This window comes from Vitis vinifera, chromosome 11, assembly GCF_030704535.1.
Source record: "Vitis vinifera cultivar Pinot Noir 40024 chromosome 11, ASM3070453v1".
Classification (NCBI taxonomy): domain Eukaryota; kingdom Viridiplantae; phylum Streptophyta; class Magnoliopsida; order Vitales; family Vitaceae; genus Vitis; species Vitis vinifera.
Genome location: NC_081815.1, coordinates 18,000,044 through 18,023,589, shown reverse-complemented (window position 1 = coordinate 18,023,589; position 23,546 = coordinate 18,000,044). Strand labels below are relative to the sequence as shown.

General features: G+C 29.4%; 2 protein-coding genes across 2 annotated transcripts; both read left to right on the top strand.

Moving 5' to 3' along the window:
- Nucleotides 1-5,292: 5,292 nt before the first annotated feature.
- On the top strand, nt 5,293-9,054 carry LOC132252519 (2-alkenal reductase (NADP(+)-dependent)-like). The gene is made up of 5 exons (XM_003633157.4): nt 5,293-5,649; nt 6,701-6,878; nt 6,986-7,152; nt 7,230-7,312; nt 8,622-9,054. Exons 1-5 carry the CDS (start codon nt 5,413-5,415, stop codon nt 8,980-8,982), a joined length of 1,026 nt encoding a protein of 341 aa, XP_003633205.2. The 5' UTR covers nt 5,293-5,412; the 3' UTR covers nt 8,983-9,054.
- Nucleotides 9,055-19,487: 10,433 nt separating this feature from the next.
- LOC100249583 (2-alkenal reductase (NADP(+)-dependent)) lies at nt 19,488-23,217 on the top strand. Its single transcript, XM_002265590.4, has 5 exons — nt 19,488-19,824; nt 20,790-20,967; nt 21,786-21,952; nt 22,030-22,112; nt 22,772-23,217. The coding sequence occupies exons 1-5, from the start codon at nt 19,588-19,590 to the stop codon at nt 23,148-23,150; spliced, it is 1,044 nt and encodes a 347-aa protein (XP_002265626.1). The 5' UTR covers nt 19,488-19,587; the 3' UTR covers nt 23,151-23,217.
- The last annotated feature ends 329 nt before the right edge of the window (nt 23,218-23,546 follow it).

Genomic DNA, 23,546 nt, shown 5'->3' with positions numbered 1-23,546 from the left:
CAACATGATTACTTAAATTGGTTAATTAGGAAAATGTAAGTAGACTAAAAAACAACATGTTTATTAAACAAGTCATCCAAATCGATACAAATTTGACTCAAATATCAATACATTTAATCTAACTCTACAAAAATTGTGTTAGACTTGAGTTTTGTTGACAAATCACGTCAAACTTTGCCACCTTGCTCTTACATAAAAAGGAATATTTCTCAAATTATAATCAATGTATTTTTACTTTTTCAAATAATTAAAAGAAAATTAATATTTATTCATAATTTTAATTATATAAATATTTCTTCTTCCTTTTTTATTTATTTATTTATGAAAATAATCTTCAAATTGATAAATGGTAGTTTTTTCCATTCATACTTTCATTCGTTCATGTACAGAGTATATATAGAGGCTAATCACCATTCTAAGAATGGGAAGGAATGATACAAGGAAAGAATGATATAAGGAAATAACAACTAATATCCTAATATCTCAACTTTCCTAATATCTCAATATTCCTAATATCTCAATATTCTTAATATCTCAACTTTCCTAATATTTAAACATTCCTAATATCTCAACACTAAATAATATAAGGAAAGAATGATATACGGAAAGCATTCCTAATATCTCAACACTCCCCCTCAAGTTGGTGCATAGATGTCACACATGCCCAACTTGTCTAAAAATTTTGAGAACACTTGACTTGAGACAGCTTTGGTGAGGATATCGGCCAATTGATCTTCTGATCGAATTTTAGGCAATTCCACAATCTTATCATCCAACTTTTCCTTAATGAAGAATCTATCCACCTAAACATGCTTTGTACGATCATGTTGTACTGGATTATGAGCAATGTCACATGCGGCTTTATTGTCACAAAACAATCGGATTGGTTGCCTAGATAGGTAACCTAAATCCTGTAAGAGAAGTCTTAGCCATAATGCCTCACAAAGTCCTAGAGTCATACCTCTAAATTCTGCTTCTACACTTGAACGAGCGACGACATTCTGCTTCTTACTTTTCCATGTCACAAGATTACCACCTACAAAGGTAAAGTAACCAGATGTAGATCGCCTATCATCCACTGCACCGGCCCAATCAGCATCAGTATATACTTCTATACTCTGATAATTAACATTTTTAGCGAACAAAATTCCCTTCCCAGGAGCATTCTTCAAATACCTCAAAATACGCATAACTGCATTCATATGTTGCTCTCCAGGATTATGCATGTATTGACTCATTACACTCAATGCATAAGCAAAATCTGGTCTTGTATGAGCTAAGTACATTAATCTCCCCACAAGTTTCTGATATCTTCCCTTATCGGTTGATACTTGATTAGGCTCAACACACAATTTCAGACCTTCTTCTATTGGTGTATTAATAGGTTGACATTCCGACATTCCAGTCTCCTGTAAAAGATCTAAGGCATACTTTCTTTAAGACAGAAAAATTCCTTCACTTGATCGAGAAACTTCAATCCCAAGAAAGTATTTCAGATGACCTAGATATTTCATTTCGAATTCTCTAGATAGATAATTTTGCAGAGCTTTTCTTTCTTCGAGATCATTTCCTGTAACTACCATGTCATCCACATATACGATGAGTGCGGTAATCTTACCATGTTGCTTTTTCAGGAACAAAGTGTGATCTGAATTACTTTGACGATAGCAAAAAGCTTTCATTGACTTTGTGAACCTTCCAAACCATGCTCTTGGGGATTGCTTCAACCCATATAATGACTTCTTCAATTTGCACACCTTCTGACATTGCTTTTCTGACACCATGCATCCTGGTGGAAGATCCATATATACTTCTTCAGATAACTCGCCATGCAAAAATGCATTTTTCACATCGAACTATTGTAATGGCCAATCTAGGTTTGCAGCTAAAGACAGTAATACTCGAACTGTGTTGATCTTAGCTACAGGTGCAAATGTCTCTGTGTAGTCAATTCCATAAGTTTAAGTGTACCCTTTTGCTACCAGTCTTGCTTTAAATTGTTCAATACTACCATCTGCCTTGTACTTCACAGTATAGATCCAACGACACCCAACTGGCTTCTTTCCTAGTGGACATTCTACGAGTTCCCATGTTTTATTCTTCTGCAATGATTTCATCTCTTCATTCATAGCTGCTTTCCACCTTGGGTCAGCTAAGGCTTCCTGCACATTGTTAGGAATAACTACAGTAGATAATTGATTTACAAATGACTTATTTGATTTAGACAAACGATGGTTAGACACATAGTTGCTCATAGGATATTTGACTTTGGTAGACAATTCAGGTTCATATGTGGGTTTAGAAATACCTCTATTATGACGGTGTGGTAACCGTTTCATGAATGAATCAGGTTCCAAATTAAGAACACCTTCAACAGACGACGATTGGTTTGGTATTTCAGTGAAGACATCTTCAGACCCAAATTGTTGACCACTCATATCCAACTCACCCACTTCTTGGTTCATTAGTTTAGATTGTCCAGATTCATTCTCCTCAGAGATATGATAATCATAATCGAGAGTCTGAATTTCCTTATGGTACTTCCCCTGAAGTTCAGACTCAGATGAAAAATACATCGAATCTTCATGAAACACCATATCCATTGTAATATACATTTGTCGAGTTGGAGGATGGTAACATCGATATCCCTTTTTGTGCAATGCATATCCAACAAACACACATTGCAATGCATGAGAAGTTAACTTGGTGCGTTGGTTTTTGTGTATATGCACAAATGCCACACAACCAAAAACACGAGGAGGTAGATTTGGGACAGTTGGGGCAACTACGGCATTAGTAAGAGCTTGGAGAGGTGTTTGGAAGTTAATTGAGCTGGAAGGTACCCGATTGATCAAGTATGCGGTAGATGTGATTGCTTCTCCCAAATAAGATATCGGTGTTTTTGCTGCTATCAAGGAAGCATGAACAACCTCTAACAAGTGCCGATTTTTCCATTCAGCGACTCCATTTTGCTGGGGTGTATTGGAACAAGTAGTCTGATGAATGATGTCATGTCCTTCCAAATACTTTTGAAGATCAGAACTTTGATATTCTCCACCATTATCACTACGCAGAACCCGAACCTTTGCATTGTACTGAGTTTCAATCATTTTATGAAAATTTTGAAACAACAAGTTCACTTCATCTTTGGTCTTCATCAAGTATAACCATGTCATTCTGGTACAATCATCAATAAAAGTAACAAACCAATGTGAGCCACTCAAAGTTGGGACTTTGGATGGGCCCCAAACATCAGAATGTATAACCATAAAAGGAAACGGACTTTTGCTCAAAATTAACGGAAACGAAACACGATGACTTTTAGCCAATTCACAAATATCACAACGGAAATCAGAAATATCACTATTTGCAAACAAGCTAGGAAACAATTTTTTCAAATAACCAAAGGAAGCATGTCCCAGACGTCGATGCCACAACCAAATTTCAGACTTTTTCTTCTCCCCCTCAGATCCATCTGCCATCAAAGTTTGTTGCAACTTATTTGAATCCTTTGACTGCAAGTCCAAATAATAGAGTTTTCCCCACTTAATACCACAACCAATCGTCTGTCTTGTTTGGATGTCCTTAATCACACAAAATTCAGGCCAAAAAATGACAATACAAGATAAGGCTGCGGTGATTTGAGAAACTGATAAAAGATTGTAATCTAAAGATGGAACAACTAAAATAGAATCCAAATTCAAAGTATCAGTAAGAGTTAAGGATCCTTCCCCAATGACTGGGGTTGTGTTACCATTGGCTGTGGAAACAATTTTTTGTGAGGAAGGTCTAAGGGGTGAAACCTGTCTAGAATCAAAAGTCATATGATCTGTAGCACCAGAATCAATTATCCATGTACTATTAGTAACAGGTGTAAAAGTATTTAAAAACTTACCACCATGATCTGTAGCGGCTACCAATGCAGAGGCTTTCTCAGCAACATTAGCCTCTGTTTTTATTTCGGCAACAGTTGCAATCGAGGTTTTCTTGGAATCCTTCTTTCGTTGATCACGATTATTATTATTAATAACAAAGTGTTGATAACCTAAACGTGATCTAAAGGTCCATGGTTCAAACCCTCGGTTCCTCATTGTTTTCTTGGTCATACCAAGAGTCGTTGCTTTGAAATTGTGGGATATCCAGATTGGTGGGATCAATCTTATTGCAGTGAGTGCATTTGAAGGTTGACTTATCAATATTAGGGCTTGTCTTAGGATGGATGATCGTTGTCGGACTACCATAACGACAAAATATCCAGGATTTCAGTTCCATGGCTCTGATACCATCTTCAAATTGATAAATGGTAGTTTTTTCCATTCATACTTTCATTCGTTCATGTACAGAGTATATATAGAGGGTAATCACCATTCTAAGAATGGGAAGGAATGATACAAGGAAAGAATGATATAAGGAAATAATAACTAATATCCTAATATCTCAACTTCCCTAATATCTCAACTTTCCTAATATTTAAACATTTCTAATATCTCAACACTAAATAATATAAGGAAAGAATGGTATATGGAAAGCATTCCTAATATCTCAACAAATAATACTAATTATCGCGGGATACCGCCAATTAACGCTACACATTGATGGAGTCAAAGCTCAATAATGGGTTATCCATTTACCATTAGGCAAACTTGTCCTTTGTTTATTTATCATGCACCACACACACACACACACACACATACATATATATATATATAAAAGTTTTCATATACACAAAATATTAAAACAATTTTTTAAACAACGAATTAATTATAATTATTTTATAAATAAATAAAAATTTTCATTTAATTAAGTAGCAAAATTTTTCATTATTATTAATATATTAATTAAATATTAAAAAATTATACATTTATTATCATTAAATACAATTAAATTAAATATATCATAATTTTAACATTAAATATATTTTAAAATTAAACATATTATAATCAAATATCACAATATTATTATTGAATAATATTTTATGTAATTTAATAATCAATATACACTTATTTATATATATATATATTCAACAAAATAATTTTAAATGTCTATTATACTTTTAATTTCATTTATAACAGTTTTGTTTTATATTTTCAAAAGTTTTGATCAATTTTAGGTCAATCGATATTTTGTGTCAAAATATCGATATATTTAATATATCCGTAAAATCAAACTATTGATATATTCATGATTATTAATATTTTTATCTTTGATTAAGACTACCAACTTTGCTTACTAAGGACGTCACTAGTGATGACCACAGAAAATATACGGACCAAAGAGATCTAAAATTATCATTCATTCAAAATATCCAAACATGCAAATACACTTCATCAGTCTCAAATCTCAATCATTCTGCCCTATCCTCTTCTTTCATCGAGTGAGCTTCCGTCAACAAACCAGAAAGGGTAGACAACAATGGAGGTCACCAATAAATATGTAACAGTGAAGACCCACATCGATGGATCATCACCTCAGGAATCCGACTTTGAGCTCAAGACTGCGGCTTTAAATCTATCTGTGGAGCCGGGTTCGAAAGATGTGATAGTGAAAAATCTCTATGTTTCCATCGATCCGTACCAGATCAATCGAATGAAGAGAGTTTGCTCTTCGCAGAAACTTGTTAGTACTGCAGATGGCATAACTCCTGGCCAGGTGAGCTCGTCAGGGTGTAAATCTGTTTTTAGATTTTTCTTTGGGATTTGGTCTCACATGGTTGACTAATTATTTCAGATCAAGGTTAGACAAAAATAGTCTATGATTTTATTCTTTGAACATTTCATACTATTTTAGTATAAAGGCAAAGAAGACAAACTTTTATTTTTCTATGATGTAGAAGAGTTTGGATATCACTTTATAGGTAAAATCATCTTAATTTTTTTAAAAAATAAACTACAAAAATGAATTTTTGATGAACTTTCACTTGCGTCTCAATTTAACTTTCAAATAATATTTCAAACAATATTAATCCTCAATTATGCTTAAGTATCAAATAAGTCATTGGAATAAGAATTTTCGTAAAAAAAAAATGGATGAAAAATTCTGTGTTAAACACTGAAATAAATTGAATATATTCAAATATATAGTATAAAACTTCTTGTGATCATATACGTGTTCTTTACATTAGGGTTTGTTTGACAATTATTTTAAAAAATAGTCTTTAAAAACTATTTTATAGACAAAAAATTCTTCTTAAAGACCTTAACTGTTTTTAATATTTTAAAATATATTTTGGAAATAAATTTTATGAATGGTGTTTTATTTTTAATCATTTTATGTGTTTGTATAATTACTTTTTAAAACACTTTTCACAAAACAAATTAAATGAAAAGATATTCTCTATAAATATCCTATTTTTATTCTTAAAAATAGAAAATAGAAAACCAAAAACAATTTTTGGTTGTTAAATATATTTTCCTTATTTTTTGTTTTGAAAAATAGAATATTGTTTTCGAAAATAGTTATCAAACGAATGTTTAATTTTTATTTTTTTTTGCAAAAATAATTTTTGTTTAAAAAGGTTTTAGGAACTAAATTGAAACACCCTCCATCTTGAAAAAATGGGTAGAGCTTTACATAAAATTTATAAATATAAAAGATATGTATTTTCTTGAAGTCTCCAAAAATCCCAACAATTGTGGAGTTCCTGCTTGATGTTCTTCAGTTGGCCAGCATAGTCTAAGAAGTAACTAATAAAAATGTACAGGCCATTAGTGCTCATGGTCTTGGGAGAGTTGTGGCTTCTGGAAACCCTGAGTTTGAGAAGGATGATTTAGTTGTGGGGCTTATCAATTGGGAAGAGTATACCATCGTCAAAGGAGGTAACATCTTGAGGAAGTTGGATCCCATGGGATTTCCTCTCTCTTACCACCTTGGAGTTCTCGGTAAGTTTGCTCTTTTATTCTTGCAAAAATTTATCATGACATCATTCTTAGGCAAGTGTTTTTAAATTTTCGAACTTAGTGGAATTGAAAACTAGTGTTGATTGCAGGACTTAGTGGGCTAACAGCGTATGCCGGTTTCGTCGAAGTATGTAAACCTAAGAAGGGGGAGAAAGTGTTTGTATCAGCTGCTTGTGGATCAGTTGGAAATTTGGTGGGACAATATGCCAAGCTCTTCGGCTGTCATGTTGTGGGCTGTGCTGGAACAAAACAAAAGGCTAGCTTCTTCCACTTCTCCTTCTCTATATATCAAACCATATTCTTATACGATTTTGTCAAAAAATTGAATTATAGGTTGAGTTGCTAAAAGGGAAGCTTGGTTTTGATGACGCATTCAACTACAAGGAGGAAACCGATCTAAAGTCTACTCTCAAAAGGTAATTGTAGTAACATTGTTAGGTTGTAATAATCATGCTCTTAAATTTGAGGATGGGTCATCCAAATGATAGTTATTAAAACAAGTTTAGAAGGTATGATATTATTTCGGGATTTATCGGTATTTTTACCACTAGACCAAGTTTACTTTTGTAAATAAGTGTTCACACTAAATATGTAATTAAAACTTCATTATTAAAAAATAAAAGAATAATTAATTCTAATTATTTTATTTTAAATTATATTTAATTGATTAATAAAAGTATAAAAACCAATATTATAATTTTCTTAACAAGGCTTTTTATATCATTTATATGATAATTAAATATAAAAATATAAATATTAAAATATCATATGCATCATTATTTATTTTATATTATTGAATACATTTAAATTAAATAAATTATAGTTTTAATATTAAATATATCATTATTTATCTCATTAATCCTATTTTAAAAAATTACTATCACTTTACTTTTAAATTTTTTATATTTATCCTTCTAATTTTGAATGTTTTTATTTTAAAATATTAAAAATATAAATTTATTAAAAAAAATTAAAATATATAAAAAATAATAACGAAGTTCTAGTATTTTATAAATTCAAATTAATTTGATAAAATAAATAATAAATTATATATTAAGACCGATATATCTTTACTTACCTATATTTTTCTCCTTAACCATACTTATGTCAATTACATTTATAAAATAACTTTAATATATGCATTCTTACTTATTTTATTATTTTTTGGAGTTTTTCCAAATATTTTCATGAATTTTGAATAATTTTCTTCTTATAGATTTTTTGTCAAAATATCCATCGATAGTTCCAATATATCCATAAAATACAAATACTGATATATCTATATTTATCAATATTTCAAATCTTAGCCATGTGGATAGGTCACCAAATATTATCTCTTAAAATGGGTTAGCAAAGTCTAATATTAAATGTCATAAAATGTCTGAATGCCAATTGATTTTCAAATAAGATATCAAATTTCATAAAAGATTCACTTACTCTCATTGAATATTAATTGGTTTTCAGATGAGATAGTCAAAATCCAATCCAAAAATTGGTACTAGAGTAAGAGTCATGAGTTCAAGTAACTAGAGTGTCATATTAGGTCTCTCTTGAACTAGACTACTGATCACTAAATGTCATCTCTTAGGATAGACTTACGGTGTATGATATCATTGATTTTCAAATAAAATGGTTAAAACCTTATAAATGAAACCATGTGTTCAAAAACTTCATCATAGGAATGGTCATTTAGAAGGTGATTCATTGGTTAATTTGTTCCTATAGATACTTCCCTGATGGGATGGATATATATTTTGATAACGTGGGAGGCAAGATGTTGGAAGCATCGGTGGCTAACATGAATCCCTTTGGTAGAATTGCTGTTTGTGGAATAATCTCGGAATATACAGGGATTGGAGAGCGAGCTGCACCAGATATGATTGATATTGTGTACAAGAGACTCAAGATCCAAGGGTTCTTGGTGATTGATTACTTGAAGGGGATGGATGATTTCATTTCAACAATGTCGAACCACCTCAGCACTGGCAAAATTCATGTACTTGAAGATATATCCCAGGGTGTGGAGAGTATTTCATCTGCTTTCGTAGGACTCTTTCAGGGAGATAATGTTGGGAAAAGGTGGTGAAAGTTGCTGATGAATAAATGCCGACAGAAGACTATTGGATTTTGCTTAAAAAAGGTAGAAAAGTTAAGACAAGATATATTCCTACTTTAATTTTCTTTTCTCAACTTTTTCATAGATAAACCAAATAAAAGGATCGACACACTTCTGATTCTCATATTCACACAAAAAACTTTGCCTTAATCCACTTTGTAAAATAATTAGTTGCTACCAAGAAAAAATATTTTTGACCTAGGGCTTGAGGCAATGGCCATATTATGTTGATTGTCTATCGGGCAAAAGGCCAAGGGCTAGTTATAATTATTCGACATTGATAGTAGTGTACATCTTTGATAGGAGACACAACTCTTAACAAACTAGTGTCTCTTGCTACATATGCATACAAAAGTAACCTTTTAATAATTGTTTTATGTGCTAGTGTAATAACTCATATCCAACCGTATAGATATTGCTTGCTTTGGGTCCAAAGACATCATCATGGCTTCAAAACACATATATATGGTTAAAAGGAAATTATACTTATATAACTCCAAGAACTTTCTCCTTCATCCAATGTGAAATATCATAATCAACCCCCTTCTCTTCCATGTAAATACAACGTTTTCGTTGTGTTCTATAGGATTAATGGGCCAAATAAATTCTCCTATCGATATACTTTTTGTTTTTTGTTTTTAAAATAGAAATTTTTATATAAGAAGTAATAAAAATTTTGCAAAAAAGTTGACTTACCTTATTTATTCTTGAAAATTACTTTCAAAAATTTTAAAATTTGAGATAGTAAAAAAATTTTAATACCTCAATATTTTATATTCAGCTTTTAAAAACTACTAAATTTTCACTATGAACCTCCAAAAGTTTTTATATTAAAAGTTACTACTATTTTTTGTTTTAAAAAATAGAAAATTGGAACTGCATCCAAATAGACACTAAATTAAATAATTTTATGCCTTCAATAATATTAAATAAAAGAAAAATATACACTTTATCAAATCATTCAATTAAGACATGAAAACATAAGTAAAAAAGGTTCAAAATTTTATAAAAACATTTAAAAATTTTAAAGGAATTAGAAAAAGAATTAGAAAAACAACAAGAATTTTCTTTGGAAAATTCCAAGAATTTCCATAAATTTTATAGAAAAAAATCTTGAATTTCCTCAAACAATTAAATAATTCTTTTAATATTTTTCTTTAAATAACTAATATAAATAAATTAAGAGTGATGAATTTTTTTTTGGAAGAATTATCTATAACATGGTAATTAAGTGTCATTGTAGATTCACTTTTATTTAATTAAATATCAAATCCAAAATGTTTAAACATCTAAAAATGGATGAGAAACCATCATTTAAAAAAAAATTATTTAATAGAACATCAAACACAAATTTGTTTTTTGTTTTTAAAATAGAAATTTTTATATAAGGATGAGGATCCCAAACAACAATGATAATGATGAGTGATGAGTTATTATATTTAGAACTCCAACTTCTTCAACATGTTACCTCCTTTTACTGAACCATACTCTTCCCGATGACCAAGTCATCTTTTCTCCAACAGAAACGACAATTCTCGAAATACCAAGTGCATATCAATGGCTTTACAAGTCCATATAAATTTGTTCAACTACCAATTTCCCTAAAAGTTTGAACTCACAAGATTTGAACTCAACACCTTTTAAGATTTTGAAAAACACAATATGATAAAAGTTGTAAGTTGTGTTCGAGAGAAAGTTATTGTCTATTGTTAGACTCTATGGTAGAATCAGGGGGCCTAAGAAGTGGTGGTTTACCCTATGGTAAATGTTTCCAATTCATGAACTTAGTTGATATAAAGTTATATGATAATACCCAATTTTTCTAATTCAACTGTTCGATCCATGATTTATCATTTATGGACGTTGATAAAATCCTTTCATTTAGCAGTACCTTAGGATGATATAACCTTAAATTAAGTTTAGGCAAGGTTTAAACAAGGTGTAGTAAGAAACAAAATGCTTTAGGGAGTTGAAAATAAGTATAGAGACAAAGACAAACAAGAAGGGGATTGAAAGACCTTCCATCAAATCAGGTTTTGATACCATATTGAATTACTAATTTTCCTAAAAGTTTACACTAACTGGATTTGAGCTTATATATACATATCACGCTCCTCAACAAAATTAACTTCAATATTGTAGACCATCAAGAAAACCTATATAAAATGTGCTTCCCCCTCAAGTATCGGAGATATAAGCCTAAAAAGTAATGGTGATAGAATGCATCTTATATTAAAGCATATTAGATATACTTTATCTTTAGTTTATGTGCCTCTAACTTATTAGATGGAGAGTATCGTCTTTTAAAATATAGATTATAAGTATACTCCTCTCATTGAAGTCACTTGTTACATATGCTTCTACCAACATTGTTTCATTATCAAGCTTATAACTCGATCAAGTAATGTAAGGTAGTGGAAGATGATGTATACATCAAGTTATGACAAAAGCAAACTAAGCTAGTGAATTGACATCTTGGTTATTTTCTTGGGGCATTGTTGTATTTCTATCTTGAAAAATTTCTACATGATTTCCTTTGGCTTCCATTGGTACTTCAATATCCTAGAATCTTTGACTTCAAATTAGTTTTACACCTACTCAATGACAATCTTAAATTCACTCTAAATCTCAATGTTTTTTACTTGCAACTTGAGTGTCATTTGTCATTCCATGATAAATGATTTATACCTTACTTCATCAAACTCTATTTTCAGTGTTCATTCTAGAATTATCTTATTGGGACTCATTAAAACAATCACCATGCCTAATCTTTTATGCAAAGTGGATCCATTATTCGGGAGGTTCCAAAATCACTCACCAATTTAGAGTCCACCCACTTCAGTCTTCACCTATCTCCAATGCAAAGTTAATCAACACCTAACTTTTTATTGCACATTTATACTTATAGAGAACCTCGAATTCTCCAAGCTCAATTAACCACCTTATCCATTTTCTTAACATGTCAAGATTCTATAGTACTATTCTGAATGGATATTCCATTAAGATTGCCATTGTATAAGTTTGGAAATAAGGATGTAGTTCTCTTACATGAGCAAATGTTTATTTTCTCCAAGGGTGAGTACATTGTCTTTACATCACTAAGAACCTTGCTCATATGATAAATTGACAAATGTAACTAGTTATCTTTCCTAGTAAGAACGATGGTTGTGCTAGATGCCACCAAGTATAAAGGGAGCTTCTCCTCAACCATAGGAAAGGAATAAATTAACAACATTATAACGATGTCTTTAGTTGTTAAAAGGCTTCATCATATCCAAACATCCACTCCAGACTCCACTTCTTACTAAGCAACTTTGTAGAATGGAGAACAACTATATGAACACTTTGATATAAATTTGCTCAAGGTTGTTATTCGATCAATTAAGCATTAAAGACCCTTGACTTTCATGGGAAAGAACATTGCTAATGTTATTTGTATTTGCTCTAGATTTACATTAATCCCTCTTCAGCTTACTATGTAACAAATTTTTTTTGACTCTCAGACCCTAAGAATGTAATTACTAAGGTTGAGTTTCACTTAAAATTTCATCATAATGTTAAAACTTGCCTTTTAAGTCCTACTAATGAGGCCCACTCCTAATATGTTTATTTATTTCTATGTTAATATTAAGGATTTTTATGAGAGTCTAAGTGAAAACTAAAAAACTAATAAAAATCGATTGAAGCTAACAAAAAACATAAAAGCAATTTGATTTTCAACAATCATGAAGCTCAATTCAGTTTAGGAGCTGTGAAAACTGACTTGGTTAATTTGATTTTCAACAATTATAAAGGTTGGGTAATTTTAGCATTATTGAAACTGATTTGGTTGATTTGTTTAAAAGTTTGATTAACCAACACAATTGAATTAAAATGATATTTTAAAACTTACATTTTTATGATTTATAATTACTTAATGATTTATTTAAATATGTTGATCATATTTTGGACTAAATATTTTAAATATGTTTTAGACTTAAAATCCAGATGAATTTTAATTAACCTTTAAAAATCAATTGGGTTGAAGACTTAAATTTGACTTGTATTTGATGGACCGTGTAAATTGATCTAAATTTGATGGACCGTGTAAATACTTTTCCCACTAATGTTTTTGTCATTTCTTATTCAAAATTTCAGCAAAAAGTTTTTAAGCAAAAAGTTAAATTGCTTTATTTTCATGTTTTTGGCTTCATTATCATTTTCAATGGACACTCAACAAGCCTTCATCATATTCAATTTCTCACCCTTCAATTGTTTTAGCTCATTGTTTGACCCTTTGATTCACTTTCTTGCAAAACCACTATTTCCTTTACGATTAGGTTCAAAATGGTGCTCTTTGTGTTGTTCATGTGTCGTTAAAAGATTAACTAATGGATGCTTTGCCAAAACCATTACATTGTAGTTGGTTTTTTTTTTTTTTCTCTCAAGACTAAGATTGGAATCTCCAATCGAAATTCCACCTTTAGGGGGCATGTTAGAAAAAGTTAATGTTTATTCTTAATTTAAATATTAATATTTATCTATTATTAGTTTAAATTATAGTAGAAGATAGAGTTTGAATTAAAGCAGAAGATAAACTCAAACAGTTTTAAATTAGAATAAATGATAGAGTTTGAATTAGTATAAAAAAATATACTCAAATTATTTGTATATAAATATCCATCCTTCATAAGGGTATACTATAATTTCTCAATCTTCTTCTTTCACTATATGAAGATGGCACTATTCTTGATGAGGTGACTCCATCTAGCTTATGTGTTGAAGACAACTATTTTCATGGTTTTTATATAGGTTTTCTTGATGGTCTACAATATTGAAGTTAATTTTGTTAAGGAGCATGATATGTATATATAAGCTCAAATCTAGTTAGTGTAAACTTTTAGGAAAATTAGTAATTCAATATGGTATCAAAACTTGATTTGATGGAAGGTATTTCAATCCCCTTCTTGTTTGTCTTTGTCTCTATACTTATTTTCAACTCCCTGAACCATTTTGTTGCTTACTACACCTCGTTTAAACCTTGCCTAACTTTAATTTAAGGTTATATCGTCCTAAGGTATTGCTAAATGAAAGGATTTTATCAACGTCCATAAATGATAAATCATAGATCAAACAGTTGAATTAGAAAAATTGGGTATTATCATATAACTTCATATCAACTAAGTTCATGAGTTGGAAACATTTACCATAGGGTAAACCACCACTTCTTAGGCCCCTTGATTCTACCATAGAGTCTAACAATAGACAATAACTTTCTCTCGAACACAACTTACAACTTTTATCATATTGTGTTTTTCAATATCTCAAAAGGTGCTAAGTTCAAATCTTGTGAGTTCAAACTTTTAGGGAAATTGGTAGTTGAACAAACTTATATGGACTTGTAAAGCCATTGATATGCTCTTGGTATTTCGAGAATTGTCTTTTCTGTTGGAGAAAAGATGACTTGATCATCGGGAAGAGTATGGTTCAATAAAAGGAGGTAACATGTTGAAGAAGTTGGACTCCATGGGAGTTCTAAATATAATAACTCATCACTCATCATTACCATTGTTGTTTGGGATCCTCATTCTTATATAAAAATTTCTATTTTAAAAACAAAAAACAAATTTGTGTTTGATGTTCTATTAAATATTTTTTTTCAAATGATGGTTTCTCATCAATTTTTAGATGTTTAAACATTTTGGATTTGATATTTAATTAAATAAAAGTGAATCTACAATGACACTTAATTACCATGTTGTAGATTATTCTTCCAAAAAAAAATTCATCACTCTTAATTTATTTATATTAGTTATTTGAAGAAAAATATTAAAAGAATTATTTAATTGTTTGAGGAAATTCAAGATTTTTTTCTATAAAATTTATGGAAATTCTTGAAATTTTCCAAAGAAAATTCTTGTTGTTTTTCTAATTCTTTTTCTAATTCCTTTAAATTTTTTAAATGTTTTTATAAAATTTTGAACCTTCTTTACTTATGTTTTCATGTCTTAATTGAATGATTTGATAAAGTGTATATTTTTCTTTTATTTAATATTGAAGGCATAAAATTATTTAATTTAGTGTCTATTTGGATGTAGTTCCTATTTTCTATTTTTTTTAAACAAAAAATAGTAGTAACTTTTAATATAAAAACTTTTGGAGGTTTATAGTGAAAATTTAGTAGTTTTTAAAAGCTGAATAAAAAATATTGAGGTATTAAAAAATTTTACTATCTCAAATTTTAAAATTTTGAAAGTAATTTTCAAGAATAGATAAGGTAAGTCAAAACTTTTTTGCATAAAAGTTTTTTACTTCTTATATAAAATTTTCTATTTTAAAAACAAAAAACAAAAAGTATATCTGAATGAAGTATTAACTATTTTTATAACTTTGGTTATTGCAGGACACTGAGCACCCCGAGGTTTGGGTCATCACGGAGAGGAATAAAGGCTTAATCATGGAAGGTTGCTCAGCTACCAAAACCCATTTATATTATTATTATTGTCTAAAAAATAAATCCTAAAAATAAGGAAACAAAAAAAATCACATTGTGATGCGTTCAACATTTTTCACTTTCAAATAGAAAGCCATATTTATTCCTTTTTTTTTTCCCACTATTTTTACTTTTTCTATAAGCTTGAAATGTGTTCACATCTCATAGTGGGAATAAAAGCGTTGTTCTTTCTATAAAAATAAATTAGAGCTACATGGATGGTTAGGAGGAAATTAGAAACAAACATTTTTTATTGGGCTATTACTTCCACATAGGCATTCTATTTATTTTATTTTTGTTTTAGTATTGAGTCTTTAGGAAACATCATATATACTAAAAACTCATTTAACAGTAATTTTAAGAAGTATTTTTAAATTTTTTAACATTTAAAAATTTTTATGATTCAAATGTTAAAAAGACTAAAAATGTTCTAATTTTCCAAAAGTCAAATACAACTCTATCATTTTCAAATATTTTCGGATTTATTGATGTCTCTAACACCTTCCCACTAAGTAAATCCCATCTTGGAATCCATTATTATTTTATGAACTTTATTTTTCTATTTTTTTAGAATAAATGAATAAATAAAATAAGAAATAATTTTAAATAAAATAATCAATAAAAAAGAATTTTCAAAAAATAAACCACTGGTTTGCAAACCAAAAGGATTCAGTCCATAAAATGATGACTCCACAAATTGTGAGTCAATAAATCATTTCATCAATGGCTATTCTCACTTATGTAATTTCATCATTGAAGGACAAGATGTACATAAAAAGTGTTTGGTTTTTATTTTTTCTAAATAATGAAAATATTAAAAAATAATTCACTCAACAAAATTCTTCAAAAATGGTATGGTTGGTCATCACTATGGTATGGGATACCATTTAAGTATTTGAATGGGATGATTCATGGATGTAATTTTTAATCTCAACCAATTTGAAATTTACCCAAATAACTTTCCAATTTGCAGCTCATTTTCAATTTTGTATGCTTATCCAAATTGGTGATGTATGCTCTACAAGAAAAACATTATGTCACCACTCTAATTCCTCAAATAGTGTGCTTCATAGAATCTTGATTAATTGCATGGTACCTAATGCTTACTCCCCAACTACCATTAAATTTTGGCTTTGTGAAAACCATACCAAATTGAGAATTTTCCTTCACTTCTACTCCTTTTATTCTGTTTTTTGATTATGCAATTAACAATCAATTCTTAAACCAAACTAGCTCAAGCTTGTACATAAGATTCCACCATAAGTGGCGAAAAAAACGGTCCATTTAGGTGGAATGTGTAGATTAGAAAAGGTTTGATTTTAACTTGAAACAAGTATTTTTCATTTTTCTTGTATGTTTTTCTTTCTTATATTTTTTCTCAAAATTTATGGAACCAAACATAGTCATAAGAAATTTTTTTGGATTAATTGTATTATTTGATTTGTTAGTTAGCAAAAAAACAAGAGCAACATTAATTAACATATGATTCATGATCTAGGATTGTTTATGTTCCAAGTATAGTGACTAGTGTAGGTAAAATTATGCAAGTTTTTTCCAAATATATGCAAGAAAGCAACAGAAAAAGAAATAGAGTGAAGATTAGGAAAGTAAGAAAAATCAATCAATTTTTTTTTAAAAAATTTATTGGTCATGTTTTATCCTTTATATAGAATGACCAATATTTTCAAAACCAACTAGTCATTATTAAATCCAAAAAGTTGTCATTTCATAGTTCAATTGTCATAACAATCAACCACGGTCCAACTAGTAAGGTTATAAATATATAATTTATGTATTATTAAAATTAAAATTACTTATAAAAAATTTAAGTATATAATATAAAGAAAATAAAAATAAATAATATTTAGTTTTTCATTTTTTAATATTATCAAATAAATATATACATATATTAATATTTTAACATTTTATTAAATAAAAGATATATAATATATGTGAAGATATTTATTAAAATTTAATTAATTTTACCTACATATTAAAATTTATATGGCTATTATTTTATTATTTAAAAAAATTATATTATTTACACTTTCATTATTATAAATATTTTGAAAAGAATTATGTTGTATTATTTTTTGGTTTGCAATACTAAATACAAGTTAAAAAGTAGCCCAGTGGAATTGCAAACATTGCAAGAAGCATGAGGTCCAACAGATAGTTGGGCTTCTAAGACTGAGGCCCATTAAGCTGGGCCCGTTTTGACAAAAATTGAAGGGGATTCAAGGTAGAACCAGCAAACTAGTTCATCAAGTCAACGGTTCAACTACTGGTTTGTCAATTCAATGATGGTTTGATAACTATCCTGGCTTAGATGGTGACCCGGATCGGACTCTACCTATCTATGAAAGAAAATGGTGAAAATTGCAGATGGATGAATATTAAGGATATCGATTCCTCTTCAATAAGAATTTTGAGTAGTAGCATTAGGACTATATGGTGTAGTTGGTTTATTTATTTTATTTTATTTTATTTTATTTGTTGTGATTGAAATTTTTAAAAATTGATTTTCAAATCTTAAACTAAAATTTGATTGTTGTTGTGAGTGTTTCACATATGTTGGTAATTCAAGGTCAAAAATTCCCAAATGTACATTTAGCTCGGGTCTTTCGAATCCTCTTTTGGATTACTCGTATAATGAAGTACGATGTGTTGAAAATGTTTAAGAGACTAAGGTATGTAGTTGAGGTGATGGCCAAAGAGATGAAATTTAATCAATATGAAATTTTCAAAATAAGGATTATCTTGATAAAGTTTTTAAAGAATTTTTGGAAGTCTTGGGCAACTTGTTTTTAGCTAAGTATTTTTAATGCTCTATTTCAAGATTGATCCAACTTTTAGAAAGTTGAGAGAAACTTTCATCAATTGGATTGAGGTTTTCATTCAAAGTATTTGATAGTGTTTTTATTCAAAGTGTTTTCTTTAAAAACGTTTTTAGAAAAATCATTTATGAAATGTTTCTCTAGAAAATATTACAAATAATTTTTCAATACTATAAATGATTTTTCAGATTTTTGAAAGTATTTCTTAAAATTTGTCAAATATCTAATTTTTTTTCAAAAACACTTTTTAAGCTAAAAACGTTTTACTTAAATTACTGTCAAATGAACTCTTAATTATATTAGGTCATTCATCAACACCTACCAATTAGGGATTGGATAAGAATAGACAAATGTTAATTTACCCTATTCCAATCATGAAGTATAATGATCTTATCGGATTATGGATGGTAAAAAAGGTCTTATCAAGTAACAAGACTTTTAAGATAGAGGTGAAAATTCACGTACTCAATTAAATAACTTCATTTAAATACAATAAGATTTATAATTTAGTTAAAAGAAGTATTAAAATATGACCTAATTATTGAAAATATATATTCATATATTTATTTAATAATCAAGTCAAGTTTGCTCTCGTTTGAATCAATATGAATTACCTCTCGATGTAATATGTTCATGACTCAATTAACTTATTTATTTAAAATTAAATTTAAAATAGATCAAATGTAGGTTAAATATGTTATAAGTTAGATTTAGGTTAACCAATACAATTATTTAAACTAGTTAATTAAGGAAATGTAAGTAGATTGAAAACTAACGTGTTTATTAAACAGATCATATAAGTCAGTACTTAATTTAAATTTATAAAAATTGTGTTAGGGTCGAATTTTATTGATAGGGCATAGAAAACTTCTCAAATTATAAGTAAAACTTGTTCAATGACAATGATGACTTTTTGGTAATATACATGAAATATATGCTTACAAGACGTTGTTAGAGATTAAGAATTGTATTTTTTCTTTTTCAAATAATTTAAAAAAAATAATACTTTTTCATAATTTTCATTATATAAATGTTTCTTCATTTTTTAATGAAAATAATACTTATTCAGACTACCCATTTTGGCCCGCCTTACTAAGGACATGATGACCACAGAAAATATATGGACCACACAGAGATCTAAAATGGTCTTACATTCAAAATATCCAAACATACAAGGACACTTCATCAGTCTCAATCATTCTGCCCTACGCTTCTCTCATCGAATGAGCGAGCTTCTGTCTAACAAATCTGAAAGGCTAGACAACAATGGAGGTCACCAACAAATATGTAACAGTTAAGACCCACATTGATGGATCATCACCTCAGGAATCCGACTTTGAGCTCAAGACTGCGGCTTTACATCTATCTGTGGAGCCGGGTTCGAAAGATGTGATAGTGAAAAATCTCTATGTTTCCATCGATCCGTACCAGATCAATCGAATGAAGAGAGTTTGCTCTTCGCAGAAACTTGTTAGTACTGCAGATGGCATAACTCCTGGCCAGGTGAGCTCGTCAGGGTGTAAATCTTTTTTAGATTTTTCTTTGGGATTTGGTTTCACATGGTTGACTAATTATTTCAGATCAAGGTTAGACTAAAATAGTCTATGATTTTATTCTTTGAACATTTCATACTATTTTAGTATAAAGGCAAAGAAGACAAACTTTTATTTTTCTATGATGTAGAAGAGTTTGGATATCACTTTATAGGTAAAATCATCTTAATTTTTTTTAAAAATAAACTACAAAAATGAATTTTTGATGAACTTTGACTTGCGGCTCAATTTACTTTCAAATAATATTTCAAACAATATTAATCCTCAATTATGCTTAAGTATCAAATAAGTCATTAGAATAAGAATTTTAGTAAAAAATGGAAAACTTCTAAACATGTATATGCTTGTAACATTAGGGTTTGTTTTGTGTTTTAAAAAACTGTTTTATGATATTTTATAAAATAAAAATTTGTTTGAAACCTGAAATGTTTTTAATATTTTAAAAATAAAATTTATATATTATATTTTATTTTTAATCATTTTATTTTTTGTATAATTATTTTTTAAAATAACTCTCACGGAATAAGTGAAATGAAATAAAAACAGTTAAAAAATATTCTCTATTAATTAACACCATATTATATATTCTTAAGAAAAAAAATAGAAAGCAATTTTTGGTCGTTTAACATGTTTTTCTTGTTTTTTGTTGTTTTTTTGTTTTAAATAATAGAAAATTGTTCTAAAAAATAGTCTTAAACATATCCTTAGTTTTTTTTTTTTTTTCTACCAAAATATATCTATGCTTAAAAAAGTTTTAGGAACTAAATCGAAACACGCTCTCACCTTGAAAAAACGGGTAGACCTTTACATAATTTGATGCTTGAAGTCTCCAAACATTCCAACATTGTGCAGTTCCTGTTTGATGTTCTTCAATTGGCTAGCATAGTCTAAGAGGCAACTAATAAAAATGTGCAGGCCATTAGTGCTAATGGTATTGGGAGAGTTATGGCTTCTGGAAACCCTGAGTTTGAGAAGGATGATTTAGTTGTGGGGCTTATCAATTGGGAAGAGTATACCATCGTCAAAGGAGGTAACACCTTCAGGAAGTTGGATCCCATGGGATTTCCTCTCTCTTACCACCTTGGAGTTCTCGGTATGTTTGCTCCTCTATTCTTGCAAAATCTCTCATCACATCATTCTTAGGCAAAGAGTTTGAATGGTTTGTGATGAACCTCGTAGCAGTCTCAAAACTAATTACCAAACTGCACCAGAATACTCCTCATCTGTATTAGATAATAGTCCAGTTTGTTATTTTGTTATAGCTTAACTAACATACTTGTAAATTGTTACTTAATTATCTTCTCTTCAAAAAATATATAAATAGGTTGTAATAGTGCAGAAAGATATAGAATAATGAAAAGAAAGCTTATTGCAAATCCAATTTCTTATAGTTTGGACCATCATTTTAAATATTCGGGTTCAATTGGGTCAAGAATTTAGGTAATTTCAACTTAGCCTGAGTCTAATTTAATACTTTTTAAAAATACTTATTATAATATATAGCAATATTCATTTTATATGTGCCTTTTTAGTTAATTTTAAAAAATATTAAATTAATTTAATTATATATATAAAACACTATCTCATTTTCTTGTTAAAAAAAATCATTATTAAGAGTTTCAATTCAGCCAAATTCGAAGACGACTATGAAAATTCAATAATTTAAAAAAAATTATAGACTAATTTGATTAATACAATAAATTTGAGTCTTAACTCAAGCAGTCAATTGAGTTTAGTTCAAATTTGACGTGAAGTTAACTTGATTAAGTACCTTTCATTAGAGATCGGGTTCAATTCAAATTAAACTTGAGTTAGTCACAAATCCGATATGATTTAGACAACTTACAACCCCAATTATTATTCTTATCCTTCGTATTTTCAAGTGGAATTGAAAACTAGTGTTGATTGCAGGGCTTAGTGGGCTAACAGCGTATGGCGGTTTCTTCGAAGTATGTAAACCTAAGAAGGGGGAGAAAGTATTTGTATCAGCTGCTTGTGGATCAGTTGGAAATTTGGTGGGACAATATGCCAAGCTCTTCGGCTGCCATGTTGTGGGCTGTGCTGGAACAAAACAAAAGGCTAGCTTCTTCCACTTCTCCTTCACTATATATCAAACCATATTCTTATACAATTCTGTCAAAAAATTGAATTATAGGTTGAGTTGCTAAAAGGGAAGCTCGGTTTTGATGATGCATTCAACTACAAGGAGGAAGCCGATCTGAAGTCTACTCTCAAAAGGTAGTTACAGTAACATTATCAAGGTGTAATAATGATGCTCTTAAATTCGAGGACAGGTAATCCAAATGATAGTTATTAGAACAAGTTTAGAAGGTGTGATATCGAATTTCATAAAATGTTTGATTTACCCTCATTGGATACGGTTTTTAGATGAGATGGTGAAAGTTTGATCAAAAATTCGATAATAGAGTTAGGATCATGGGTTCAAGTCATTGGAGTTTCATCTTGGGTCGCTCTTAAGTTTTGGGATAGGTCGCCAAATATTATTTTTTAAAACAGGTTTGCAAAGTCTAATATTGAATGTCATAAAATGTTTGAATACTAATTGATTTTCAAATAAGATATCAAATTTCATAAAATGTTTGACCTACTCTTATTGAATATTAATTGGTTTTCAGATGAGATAGTTAAAACCCAATCCAAAAATTGGTACTAGAGTAAAAGTCATGAGTTCAAGTAACTAAAGTGTCATATTAGGCCTCTCTTAAACTAGACGACTGGTTACTAAATGTCATCTTTTAGGATAGACTTATGGTGTATGATATCATTGATTTTCAAATGAAATGGTTAAAACCTTATAAATGAAACCATGTGTTCAAAAACTTCATCATAGGAATGGTCATTTGGAAGGTGATTCATTGGTTAATTTGTTCCTATAGGTACTTCCCTGATGGGATTGATATATATTTTGATAACGTGGGAGGCAAGATGTTGGAAGCATCGGTGGCTAACATGAATCCCTTTGGTAGAATTGCTGTTTGTGGAATAATCTCAGAATATACAGGGATTGGAGAGCGAGTTGCACCAGATATGATTGATATTGTGTACAAGAGACTCAAGGTCCAAGGGTTCTTGGTGATTGATTACTTGAAGGGGATGGATGATTTCATTTCAACAATGTCGAATCACCTCAGCACTGACAAAATTCATGTACTTGAAGATATCTCCCAGGGTGTGGAGAGTATTCCATCTGCTTTCGTAGGACTCTTTCGTGGAGATAACGTTGGGAAAAAGGTGGTGAAAGTTGCTGATGAATGAATGCCGAGAGAAGACTATTGGATTTTGCTTAAGAATTTCGAATGTAGTGCTATGTTTCGTCTTTGAATCTTGTGTTTGGTTTCAGGAAAATAAAAAAGAAATGAAAGATAATAATTTTTTTAAATATTTAAAGTAGAATACAAAAATAATCTATTGATTTAAAATTTTTTTTTTCTTTTACTTTTTCTCTCTTATACTTTTTGTTCAGAAATTAAACATGACCTAAAAAATATATTAAGAAAAACTCATTTTCTTATATTTAGATAATATAAAAAAATTTAAAAAAATGTTAAGAAAAATAAGATGATCCATAGGAGTTTGGAACATAAGACTATGTTTGGTCTTCTAAAAAAGATGTTAACAAAAATCATTTTCTCATATATATTGGATACTATA